Source organism: Uloborus diversus, unplaced genomic scaffold (genome assembly GCF_026930045.1).
Source record: "Uloborus diversus isolate 005 unplaced genomic scaffold, Udiv.v.3.1 scaffold_12, whole genome shotgun sequence".
NCBI lineage: Eukaryota > Metazoa > Arthropoda > Arachnida > Araneae > Uloboridae > Uloborus > Uloborus diversus.
Genome location: NW_026557876.1, coordinates 8014376 through 8028279, shown reverse-complemented (window position 1 = coordinate 8028279; position 13904 = coordinate 8014376). Strand labels below are relative to the sequence as shown.

The 13904-nt window shown below is 30.9% G+C and overlaps 1 protein-coding gene across 1 annotated transcript in view; it reads right to left on the bottom strand.

Moving 5' to 3' along the window:
- LOC129232456 (uncharacterized) overlaps positions 1-13904 on the bottom strand; it is a 129046-nt gene that overhangs the window by 103153 nt on the left and 11989 nt on the right. Inside the window, exons 3-7 of the mRNA XM_054866601.1 lie at positions 13179-13284; positions 10818-10891; positions 8576-8706; positions 5611-5942; positions 3046-3276 (exon numbers count right to left, since the gene is read on the bottom strand). Of these exons, the coding sequence (XP_054722576.1) occupies positions 3046-3276; positions 5611-5942; positions 8576-8706; positions 10818-10891; positions 13179-13284 (874 nt within the window). The remainder of the gene's footprint in view (positions 1-3045; positions 3277-5610; positions 5943-8575; positions 8707-10817; positions 10892-13178; positions 13285-13904) is intronic.

Genomic DNA, 13904 nt, shown 5'->3' with positions numbered 1-13904 from the left:
GAACAAAATAAAATTTTGGAGTTTATCTTACACACCATGACTAATATAGTTTAGAAAAGTAACATATATATTATAAAGTTCAACATATTATTTTACACTAAAAACATACATGATAATGGAAACCTTATCCTTAAGCCAAGCATAAAACAAAATCACATCTTATCTAAGCATTATAATGCATTAATAAATCTTAAAATATTATTGAATAGTTTGAGAACTTACCTTAATTTTAAAAGTAAGTTGAATGGATTCATCTATTGTATGAAATATATTATGTCTATAAATGTAAAGTAATTAATATCTACAAATTTTTGAACAATTTTTTAAAAAATCAAAAAAATCTGATTTAAATTTTAAAAAATCTGATTAAAAATTTTAAAAATCAGCCTTTTTCAATTTAAAAAAAAAAATATTTAAAAAATCACGAACCCTGCTGAAAAGTAGTTGACACATTTTAAAAAAGCATCAAATTATCAAATGAATATGCAGTTTGCACAAGAATACTTTACAGGTTCAGGAATTTTTTATGACATTGTAAAATTGAACAAGAAGTTCTGTCTAGAACTAAGTCACATCAAAGCGATTTTTCAAATATTCGATTTTGTTCTTTTTCTATTCCAATTTTAAGAACATTTTATCGGGCAAATTATCATAATGTGGAACTGTAACATGGGTGAGCCACTGAACATAGCGAATTGGCGAGAAACTCATCATCCGTTATTTGTAAAAATACAAGCGAACCAAATGACCTTTTAATTTTCTATCACAGGCAAAGCCGTGTGGATACCGCTAGTGGATCCATAAAATCATGAACTTTAAACAATGAAACAGAACTTTAACTTCAACTCAGATTATGAACTTTTAACCTTTACTCAGTTGCGATGTTCACAATTGGGTGACATTGCTCTACGCATCATGCTCGCTGATGGATAGCAAAGTCTAGATAAGAATGTCTTGAGACTACAATTAGCTGATTTTAATTTCAATAAATCTTTTCAGCTTTTTACTTTTAAACCTTACCATATTTTTATAACTAAGAATAGTTACAGACATCGCAATGGCGCACATAACATATTGTTTTCAATAATGATACAGATGAAAGGAAAGCAAAGTTTTGTGGGAGGGACACACCAAAAGTCAGACAACATAAACAAATTTTTAAAAGATATTTAACTGAAAACACAAGATAAACAAAAAAATGGCCAGAGAAAAATCTGAATGACCCTCAAATAATGAAAATCTACAACCAGGAGGCAAGTCGAGACAACAGACTGTTTTTAAAAACAATGAACGGCACATCAAAAATACAAAAACCACAAAGAAGCAATGTTTAAGAAAATGTGGAAAACAAAGCATCAAGGCTTATTAATGGAGAACTTGTTCAAGGGTTGCTATAAACATTTTTGAGACAGTATATTCAATCTTTTTTTCCCCCCTTATTAGCAAAGGTTATCAATGTATTGCCTTATTGATTATTATCAATATTTAAAAAATATTAATAATAAGATTTAAAAAAAAAACTGATAGCAGCAATAAGGTAACGAACACCATAGCTGTTCTTCCATTGATCAAAAATATCAAACATTTTTACAGAACATGGAAATACATATGACATCTTTTAACCTTGACTGTCTGCAAATTTTTTTTTAAAATATATGCTAGACGCGTTGTGGATGACAAAGCAGTTATTGGCATAAAAGGTTAAGAATTTTTAAGTTATATTTTCAATTAACAACTACAAAATGCTATGATGAAAGAGATAAGGATATACATTTGAGGAAAATGTTTGTAAGATAGTGTACGCCAAATTTGTGATAATTCCACTTCTGTGAATATGAATCTTGTGAAAGATTCTTTTAGATAATTTGAATTTAAAAAAAAGAGTTTAATTTGATGAAAATAACATTTGAAGGTTTTATTTAGTCCATTACTTAGGCCCTTATTTAGGTTTTTTATTTTGTTTCTCTGTTTGTTTGGTTATATTTACTAAAAGGCTTTTTTATAGTAAGTCTTTGATTTTTTTTTCTAATCTTTATTAGTAAAGACAGAAATAAAACAAAAAGTACCATATCAAGAAAGACATAAATACCTTGTGTTAAGAGTTAAAAATAAAATCAATAACGTATAAAACATAACTTGGAGGAAAAAGAAATTGCTAAAATGTGAGATACAAATACAAATATGACGACCAGCAACAGACTCTGGGCCCAGCTAGGCTGGTCCTAGTCAGTTTATAAGTCCCCAATGAAGATCAATGGCCCTCTTAAAGCTATCTACCCCCTTGCTCATTACTGCCTCTTCCGATAAGCTGTTCCAAGTGCACAACCGACTCTACTAAAGTAGTAGTTTTTCCCGAGGTAAACCTGAGAATTAAATAGGTTAAAACAATGACCCCTCGTCCTGCTTTTGCTACAAAAGTTTAATCCATTTACATCTTTCATTTTGATAAATTTAAACAACTGAATCATGTCCCCTCTGATCCTCCTTTGCTCCAGGCTATACATGTTAAGCCTATTAAGTCTGGTATCATAATCTAAATCTGAGAGTCCCCTTACTAGTTTAGTTACCCTTCTTTGAACCCTTTCAAATACACAAATATATTTTAACAGATAAGGCGACCAAAACTGAACAGCATACTACAAATGGGATCTTACTAAACTCCTATATAAAGGCAGAAGAACCTTCTTAGATTTGTTTGAAATGGATCTACTGATAAACCCAAGCATTCTGTTGTCTTTGTTACTTGCAATGCTGCACTGTTGACAAAACTTGAAATCCTGATTTATTAAGATACCCAGATCAATCCCAACAAAAGCTTTGTTCAAACCTCTTTACATCTAAAAGCTGTTATCTTTTTTTTAATTGAAAAAGGGATTCTTTGCAACGCCAAAAACATATGCCCAAACAATTTATAAAGTTATACATTTCTATGGAACTGATTTTTCTTTTACAAAATCTAACAGGCTCAATTCAGAATTTTTTTGCAATACTTTGGGATTAATTAAGCAAGTGAAAACTCTCTTAACAAACTAAATAAAAATTTACCCTGAGCTGCAGCAGTTGGCTCTGGCTCGTTGGCTGCATCAAGGTTGGGTGGCTGATTTGCGGCAGTTTCAACAGCCGCATCCTCGTTGCTATGCCTCAAACCAGCAGGACTTCTCTTCACTCGGTTCGCTTCTACTTGATGATGAAGATCTTTCATGAAATTGGGGTCGACCGTGGGAGGCCCATTGGGATAAAATGCACCACCAGGGTACGGGTAAGAGAAATTAGAATCTGAAAGGAATTCATTCAAATTTATTTATGCAGTGAAATCATGGCTTAATTTCTATGAAAAAAATAAAGCAGCAGGTGCCCACAAGGTGGGATTATGACAAAAGTTGTGCCATCAAAATTTGGGGGGGGGGAGATTTTTTTTTTTTTTTTTCATTTCTTTATTCAAATTTCTTTATTGATTTATTTTTAATTTAAATTATTTATTTTATTTTATTCAATTTAAATTTTATTTCATTTATTTTGTTTGTGTGTGTGCATTTATGTCACTGGCATAGCACAGAACTTTTCTAATAAAATAACAAAAAAATAGTAATTAAAAATACATATATAAATGAATAAATGAAATTATTAAAAATAAATTAATAAAATAAATAGGGAGCACTAAAAAAATAATAAAAAGGGAAAGAGGGTTGAGAAAAAATGCAAGTACAGAAGACCCCCATATTACGTGGGGTACGTTCCACGAAAATGCTGCGTAAATTGAGCCCTAATAGTAGTGTTAAAATAGGGGTTAGGTGCCGCAGATTAAAAAAAATACTTCATTCTAGTGATGAGTAATTGTATAATAAGTTTGATGTGTACTTATATCGACTTTTATGCACAACATGCGTAAAGAAAACATAAACAATTTGGTGTTCTGTTTATAAAGAGCAGCTGGCTATGATAGTCTTTTGGCAGTCATTAAGATTTTTTCTCTGTCATTCTTTGCAGAGCATTAAAGCATCCATGATCACTTGCGTCATTTCCATGATAGAATCTTCCTTCACTAGCAAATCACAAAAATCATTTCTATTGTCTGGGAATGGCTCAAAATTTTCAATGTGAACGTTTTCGGTTGTGCGTCACCGACGTCGGTATCCTCGTTGGTTTTGGCCTCCTTTGCCCTTCCTGAAAACTCTTCTTCCAGTGAGCTCTGAACTGTGTAGTTTAATAACTTTAATTCTGGAAAGAGCTCTGAAACCAATCGCATAAAACAGGGGCGCCGACTTGGAAAAATTATTGGGGGGGCCAGATGTCACCGGGGTCTAGGGAGTATGTTAAAGCACGGAGCCCCTCCCCCCCCCCCCCCCGAAAAAAATTCAGATTTTTGTGCCTTGAAAATGCCAACTTACATATTTTCTGGTGTGTATAATTTATACAAACAAACATATGTGACAGGGCGTTTTCAAAGTAAAACAATCTAAAAATTGGTACACAAATTTTCTGCTTCAATTAGATCATGTCACTTGCCTTAAGTGAGGGATAATTTTACAGTTCCATTTTGTGGGGAGCCGTGCAGTGCCATAGCTAGGCTACGGCACTATACAAGGTAAATCGACACTCTGAGAAAATCGACAAGACAACACATTTTTTGGCTTTAAAAAAAAGAAAAAATGGTATTTTTGTGAAAAGCTAATTTAATTTACAGTAATAATTATAGTTTTAGTCTATTAGCAGTGAATATATAGCTCTGAAAAGATTGAAATGATATTTAAATAAATCTGAACTATCATTAAAAGAATAAAGCATAAAAGACTGATGTCGCACTTTGATTACTAAAAGTGAAATAACTAATTTAAGATTGCTTTGTATAAGGCCCAGAGTTCACTAAATAAAAATAATGTCTCAAAATTAATGCTTTAATAGAGTTTAAAAAGTTAATAAACAGATTGCTTTATTAACTCTAATAATTGAAGAAAACTATCACGCCTTCCATTAAATGTACAAATCAAACCCTGATATATTTTTTCCAGATCAGCAACACTTAGATGAGAGCGCCGCCAGCGAGACTTCATCCGAAGGTTCGCGCACTGGGACAAATTCTATGAGTGCTCTCAGCACCGTAACACTATCCTTATTCACACCGCTCATTTTCAATTAACCTGCTTACTATAGCAATAGTTATTTGTTTTAATTCATTACTGAATGTATTTTACAATGTAACTATCTTCAAACAAGGAAGGTAAAAAATACCAACATAATTTTGTGATTTTAGAAACCATAATATGACAAATAATGTTCTTAAATTATTGAGGGGGCTCTGCCCCCCAAAACAAACTATTGAGGGGGCTCGGGCCCCCTCAAGCCCCATGGAGTCGGCGCCACTGGCATAAAATGTCTCCAGTGGTCCAAGTTCGATTATTAGCACGTCAAAATGCAGTTGATTACGCGTCATCTGCAATCTTTAGGAGTCTGAATTTTGAAAGAGGGGAAAATTTTATCTGTTTGCATTGCCGCATCCGCGTAAAACCGAAACTCATCCGCGTAAAATAAAATAAAGGTGTCAAATCTTAAACTGTGTAAAATAAACCCGCGTAAAACGAGGGTCTACTGTATAACAAAAGCAGCAAATACCTGGATAAGTGATCAGATCTCCATGACTGTGCTTCATGTGCCCGTTGACCCCCTGCTGATTCCTCAGCATGGTCGACTGCGCAGAGCCCCAAGGCATCGGATGGAAGAAGGGAGATGGGTGCGGGCTCATCAGGTTGGACCAGGAGGACGAAATGCACTGGGCGCAGTTCATGTGAGCCATAGAGTGGGAGTAGGGGGAGTGCACGGGAGGGTGCATGTAGGGGTACGGGTGGGGGAATGGGTATGGGTGATGGCCGATGGGGTGCGTTGCCGTCGATCCCGTGAGGTCTGCGGCGCTCTGACTGTGGGGTTTGCCGGGAAACCCGAATGACCTGAGGGGAAAAAATGAAAGATTAAGGCTAGAAGAATACTTTAATGAAATTTTTATTTTAAAATTAATTTACAATTTTTTGTTAGGCAGTAAACTCTCCTAAATTCACATACAGTATGGGACCGGAAATCGGGAATGCTCAAGACCGCAATCAATCCAGATTTTGGAATTTTCCAGAAAAATAGAAGAATGTATCAAATTATGCAATATTAGATATAAAAAGCTTAGACAATGTTTGAGCCAAATATTTTCCTTTTCTTCTTGATCAATCTTAATGAAATTATACTTCAATATGCTAAAAATATGTCAGTTGGAGATAATTTGCACATTGCTGTGTGATCTGCAGAGGTTACTTTTTATTTTTATGTAATATATACAAGGTGGCGATCAATATAAAAAATGAATCATAATTATGCAAAAAATATCTTTGGATTCTTGCTAAATATGCTTTTTTTGATATACTAACAAGAAAAATAAAAAGAAGTCGTTAATTGGAAGCGGATGCTAAAGGATTGCTGTACTACTACTGTAAAAGGATAACTCACACATGACACATGGTATCGAAAAAACATAAAATTAAGCAGCATGTATTGTATTTTCAACAAGTCATCGCCGGATGTTAACAATTTTGAATACATTTAAAATAAAAAAACAAAAATTTTAGAATTTTAATTTTTTATCATTATTATTGCTTAAAGAAAAAAGTGCCAGGTTTTAAGTCTTCAAAATTTTAGAACTCAAAAAATTGAGATCCCATACTGTACCTGAAATCAACAATTGCTTATGAACAACAAATTTAAAATTAAGTCTAGAACAGAAGTGCAGAGAATTATTTTGAGAAACATGACGAAAGTTATCTTTTTCCGATAATCCTACGGGATGTTTAGAAAGTCTTACAGTGATAAAGAAATTAAGAAAAAAAAACAGATTTATATATTACTCTTTTTTTATTTTAACCTTTATCTTATCAAGTTTTTTTCCCCCATTGGTGGCATGTAGGTGGTACTGACAGAGAAAACTGAAAAGTATTTTTGCGTCCTCATATCAGATTAATTTTTCAAAACTGTTATTTAAAACTAGAATAAACTAATAATTAATGGTTAATTAATTACTTTAATTAAAGAATATTGCATTGTCATTGGATCTGAGATCTCATACCAAGTTTCAAAAGAATCTGACCACAGGAAGTTAGTGAAAATTGAACTGTGAAATTTGAACAAGATATTATCGCCTCAGAATAACAGTAGGATATCTTATTGTGATTTCTGAGATTAGATGTCTTAGTGTTGCTCTGAGGCGACAATAGATAGATAAATAAATATATCTGAGGAGAGTGAAATAATAATAGAAATTGAAAATGGGCTGTTATGACCAAACCCTCATCTGACAAAAGGTAAATTTTGACTTCACTAGGGCAGGGTTGCCAACTGCTCCGCATTTTGAGAAGTTGCTCCACAAAAATGGCAAAACTCCGCGGCTCTGCAAAGAAGTTCTTTAGCTTCACATTTTCTGGTCGAAAGTCTTCAGTCTTAAATTTTGCTATTTTATCATAACAAACATGTAAATATGGGAAATTAAAGATGCTTACTCAAAGATTGAAACAGTGTTTAAAGCTGTTTTATTATTTTGAAAATAACAATATTTTTACTTGTGTTTAAAATGATTTATTAAAGCTATAAAACAATTTAAGATAATTGGTTTCAATTGTTTTTTATTGATTTTTATACAAAATACCAAACTGTTCTGCAAAATTTTAAACTGCTCCTCAAAATCAGCACGGATGTTCCTCGAATTGCTTCTTCAAGGTTGGCAACCCTGATAGAGTTAGAAGCTGGCATGAAATTGAAAACTGTCTGAATCTTCTTAAAACTACAAAAGGTGCACACCTAGAAGTGTATTAACAATGTAAGAAACTTTTTAACCTAACGACCCAAACACAAAAACGATTATGATGAAGTCTTAAGTTCTGATATATAACCATGTGTGACAGTAATGATGTAGTTGTTTTTAATTGTTTCCAAAAACAATGAAAAATGACAGCAACTACAAAGTTAGTTTGGTTTTTTAACTTAACACATAAATTTCAAAGCTGAACTTAAGCAAGTTTTTAGTTGAATTTTGAACATTTTGCACTTTACGAATAATGCAAGTTATTGAAGCTTTACTTGGTGCAAGTCAAGTCATCAGTTTAAAAGCGCAACCCACATTTTTAAGTTCAGCCTTGAAATTAGTTTGTTAACTTTTATTAATAAAACTAACTTCACTACTATTATTTTTCATAGTTTTTGGATATAGTTAAAAAGTAAATTTCGGGTATTAGTTTTATTGTTGTTTATTTTTTTTTTTTCATTAAATAATACAGTTTTGTGAATATACCCAAGTCCGGCTCAAGTCTATTGTGTGTCCTTGCGACACTTTTTTTTAAATTGGTCCAAGACTTTACAATACTCTATACTTTTTGGCAATTAAATAAACCGAGTCTCATGACAATTAGAGAGGTAGAAGTATGAATTTTCCACACTGTAATTTTTTTTTTTTTGAATTAAATTACGCAGTTTTTTTAACAATGCCTGATCAGTAGTAGAGGAAACATGGATTACATTTTAAAAATGGAAATTAGAATTTTAAACTCACTGTCCATTAGTCATCATGTCTGGAGAGCTTGAAGGTATAGAAACTTGAATTGGAGAAGCCATGTTAGGCCTAGGTGAGTTCCAAGGGCTTCTATCCATTTCATTGGAATTTTGCACATTCTCTTGGTTAATCTAGGGGAAACAAGAAATTAAACACGAATAACACATAAATTAAACGAAACAAATACATGAATACTAAATGGGAACGTTTAAAAAATGATAAAAACAAATTATAAAGTATGAAAATTTTAAAAATAAAAATTCATAAAGGTAACTATCAAGATATGCTTAATAGACTGAAAATAAACATAGTAGTGTTTGACCATGGAGTGTATGTAATTTGGCAATCTGCCAAGTAAAGACGATTCCACCTGAATGAACCTAGCAGGTGAGAAGGGAAAATAACAATGGGATTTTTATTCACGCGTTTTGTAATGTCACTAGTGCCTTATTCGTTTATTGCATTCTCTAAAATAAAATAAGGGAAAACAAAAATAGTTACCATGGGAACAACAAAAAGAAAAGAAAATATTTTCATTTCGGTCAGGAACATAGAAGCAAAATGGTAAACTCAAAACTTTGTTGTGAATAAATAAATCCATTCATTTTTGCCGTGAGAATATAGATCGAATATACTTTAGATTTAAAAAATGTTGCTGTGAGCAAATTTTCATTTTTACGAAACTAAGGCTAAATAATAGAGAGGTAGAAGTGCACATCTGAAACAAACCAACATCCCTATAAAAAAATAGTTTCCGCCTATAAACTGGATATCAGTCTTTCCATGTAATCGGTAGTCAGACAGTATATACAAATCTATTCATTGACACTCACTACTTTTCCATATTCAATCATGTCGATACAGATATTTAAATAAATTTCAAGACATTTTATTAACAAATAATGCAATAAATTTCAAAAAAAATCTCAAAAAGTTTCTTTAAAAACTTTTAAAACTGCATTGCACCTCCTCAGGGTTTGAAAATATCATAATACTTTCAAAAATATCGAAAATATCCGATATTTTGATGTATATTGGAATCTTTTGATATCTATCCCATATTTTCAATCAACACAAACTAAAGTCTTCAAAATAGTAAATGCATCCTCAAATCACTCTTTATTTTCTTAAATTATTATTACAATTTGTAGACTTTAGAAAAAGGTTTCTTTCGTTATTTATAACAAATATTTCATTTTACATTTCTATCAATTTTAATGGAGTACATTTAGCCTTAGCTGTTTTATTCATTTTTCTTCTGTTAGCTACGTTTACAGTTATGTGATTCATCAGAAATAAATAATATGCATTTGTCGGTGCACGTCATAAGATATTTTCTTTTATCTGAGCAATGTTTAATATTTAATTAGGTAATTTAATATGAATTAAAATTGTTACATTACTGATAATTTTATGAATACAAGTTTTTAAAAAAGAATGTATTATATTACTTTGCTATATTAATGATGTATTAATACATTATAAAAATACAGAACATAACTTTTTTGTTATTTTTAATACTAAATGAACAATATTATTATGATTAGTTTACATTTTATATTGAAAATACCATAGTCGGAAAAATAAGTATCGAAAATATCAAAATATCATGATATTTTCCAAATAAATATTGGATATATATCGTGATATATATATCATGATATATAACGGCAAACCCTATCCTTAATGCATCATTTTCTAAGTCAAAGTATATACTTCGAAACTTGGAAATGAATAATTAACTATTTTCTCTAATAAATTTTTCCTCGGTGAATTTGTACTATTTCCTTTTCTAATAGCTAAAAAACTAAATCTGGCTTTAAAAAAAATCTATTTGTACATTTCAAACAACTAAAATTAGTAGCTAGCAACAGCCAAAATGTTTCAATGTAAATCAATGTTAACACTCTGTAAATACAAGTTTAGTGCATCAAAAAGTATTACAAATATTTTTAATCACAATTTAGCTTTTTCTACAAATCAATCATTATACAGGTTTCTAAATCTAGTATAACTAAATTTCTACAATAACACTTCATTCAAAATACAGTAAAACACCTCCTAACGAACACCCCTCTTATGCGGACAATTTTTGATTCTCCGATTCCAATGCAAACAACATTATTAAACCCTTGTCCTGCGGACACCTCTCTACTGCGGACAAAAAATTTTGTCCCTTTACTGTCCACATTAGAGGGATTTTACTGTATATTGAGTACTAAAGTTTAAAAAAAAAACTTACAGCAGTGTCATTTTCATATATTTGTGCTGATTCAGGCCTGTTTAGCAACTGTGCTTGCCGATCAATTCCATTTTCTAAAAAAATAAGAGGATATTTTTTTAACTTGTACATTTAAAGGAAAATATTTATACACATTTTAATGTAGTCATTATTTATATTTTAAATGGAAAATCAGAACCACATAAATCTAGCCCTAGACTAGTTAATAGAGAGCAATACATTTTTGGAAATACTTATTTAAGTAAGTTTTTAATTTACACGATTTCACTTTTGTCAGCCTAAACTACAATAGCGCAGGGTTGCAAAAAAAAAAAATCAAAAATTTCAGGAGCACTAGGGTGGTTCAAAAATACATATTTAAAAAAAAGTTTCTCCTAGATACCAGGACACCCCTCAATGTTTTTAGACTCGCGGATGGAAATATACTGGGAGAATTTTAGCTTCCTATTTCAACTGAAAGAGAATGCTCAACCCCCTCCCCCAAACTTCATCAGTATGGGTGGGGGGGTTTAAAAAATACATTGAAATGAAAAAACAACACTACATATTATAATATGCTCGAGTATTATGCATATACATTGCAATAAAATAATTATTTAGGAAAAAACAGCTGGGGAAAGTAAATGTTTCTAAATTTGTGGCATTTTCTATGATACGGCTGATGTTAAATAGGGGGGGGGGGCATTGAGCACCCTCTTAAAAGTTGAGTAAGAAGCTAAAACTTTTACAGCATAATACTATTAGTAAGTGTAAACCTGGACAAAAAGTTTTTTTGTACCACCCAAAGGAGCACCTTGAATGTAAGGCATTTCTGAGGCTCATCGAGAACAACATGAACATTTGAAAAAATGACAGCTTGCTATAACTAAGAAACAAATAAAAGCAAAATTATTAATAATGTTTTCATATTGGAGTTTCTAGTGTTGGGCCCAAATGTATAGTCTAAAATATTAATGATTAAAAACAAAAGAACATGCACAAAATTACAACTGTAAAGCAATAAAAGAAACAAAGAAAGTTGTTGCATTTGAAAAATTATAGCTTACTATTACAAAGAAAACAATTTTAAGTAAAGTTATTAATAATGTTCTCATTTCACTGTTGGTTGAATTGGGCGATTGAGTGATCTCAAATAATGATGACTTAAAAGAAAATACATGTAGTTTTAAAGAAATGGCATTTTATTTTAAAAGTGCTAATTTCACATTGAATTAATTCTTTTGATAATATGCTTTGTGCCATTAAAAATATATAAAATCTAACATTATTGTAAAAACTTTTTTTATTTATTTATTTTATTTATTTTTTTATGTTATTTACAAAAAATACTTCAGGTCTGGAAGATTTAAACCAAATAATCTATTTTAAAAACTTTAAAAAAAAAATCTTAATTTTAGTACGGAAACTTCCAGTTTTTTCCTTTATCTCTACATAGTATATAATGAAGTCTCCAAATAGCGTCTGATTGTGTGAACGTGCAAAACTTGAGAACTGCCCAGTCGATTTCGCTGAAATTTTCACAGCATCTCTCTTTTTGCACCAGAAAGGTTTGCATACCAGTTCGGAAAAAATTTGACAAGTAGCTATTTTTTTATTCCAATTTAGGCCCAATTTTCACATAAATCATCAAATATGGGGGTGAAAAATGACTTGCACATATTAATATAATTATCATTGGAAAGTGTAGAATTTTCCGCATTCTACGCAATTTGTTCCAATGCTCTAACTTAATTGTGGCGGGAGTTATTTGCATTTTTAGTTCGAATTTTTTTAGGCTTAGCTGAAATTTAGGCACTACTTTCTTCATTAAATCTATTAATAAAAAGTGAAGGAACTGTCCCACAGTTGTTTTTGACACCATTGGAAAAAGCAACATTTTGTACTCCGGATCTAACGACCTTTGTCCGAAAAGTAAGCTTCTAACTCCAAAGGAAAAAAAGTTACAAGACTTTTTAAGAAAAATCTCATTTCCATTCAAGTTGTTAACCATTTAATTTTCTTGTTTCTTTCGTTACGCTTTTTGAATCCATTGTATCTTTAACACTTTAATATCTTAAACTTATTTTGTTTCGTGTTTCCATGGTTACGCTTTTTAAATCCATTTTTTCCATCTTAAAAGTATTTTAATACTGTCATCATTGTTTGGAAGCGAAATTTTGCATGATGTTCTTTTTTTTTCTCTTATTTAAGCACAATTGTTGAGCATAAGTCACTTGACACAATTTTTATTTTCATGGTAGACCGAGCAAAGCCGGGCAACGCAGGTAGTGTCTACTAAAGTTAAAAATCTGCATTTTTACCATTTTTTTATGGCATAAAAGCACGATGTTTTTCTTGCAAATATATACAGCAATTACATACCCAATTCAATAGAATGAGACTTCTGTCGACCGAGGAAATCTTTTGGGGGTGGAGGGGGAGCAATGCTGTTCATGTCGAACACTTTGCTGTGACCAAATGAGCCCAGCTACAGGGAGGAAAAAAAAGAGTTAAATAAATTTAAGCAAATATATTTACTGAACGTAAGAAAAAAATCCTCCAAACATTTTTCTACTTTTCAATTAAATATTATTACTCAGGGCCGATATATATCAGTCGATATATATCATGATATATATAACGATATATATCCAATATTTATTTTGAAAATATCATGATATTTTCAATTTTTTTTTCTTTTTTTTTCTTTCTTTTTTTTTCCAACTTTGGTATTTTCAATATAAAAAGTATGTTAATCATAGTAAGTTGGTTTATTCATTATTAGAAATAAACATGAAATTATTTACTATATTTTATAATGTATAATGCATCATTAATATAAGAAAGTAATATAATATTCCTTCGTTACTTATGTTTTATATTCATAAAATTATAATGTAATGCAACAATTTTAATTCATATTAAAAGTACCCACTTAAATATTAAACATTCCTAAGAAAAAAAGAAAATGTCTTATGACTATGCACTGACTAATGCATATTACTTATTTTTAAATCATAAAACTGTGTATAAGTAGCTAACAGAAGAAAAATTAGTGAAACAGCTAATGTTAAATTAATTCCATTAAAATTGATAAAAATGTAAAAT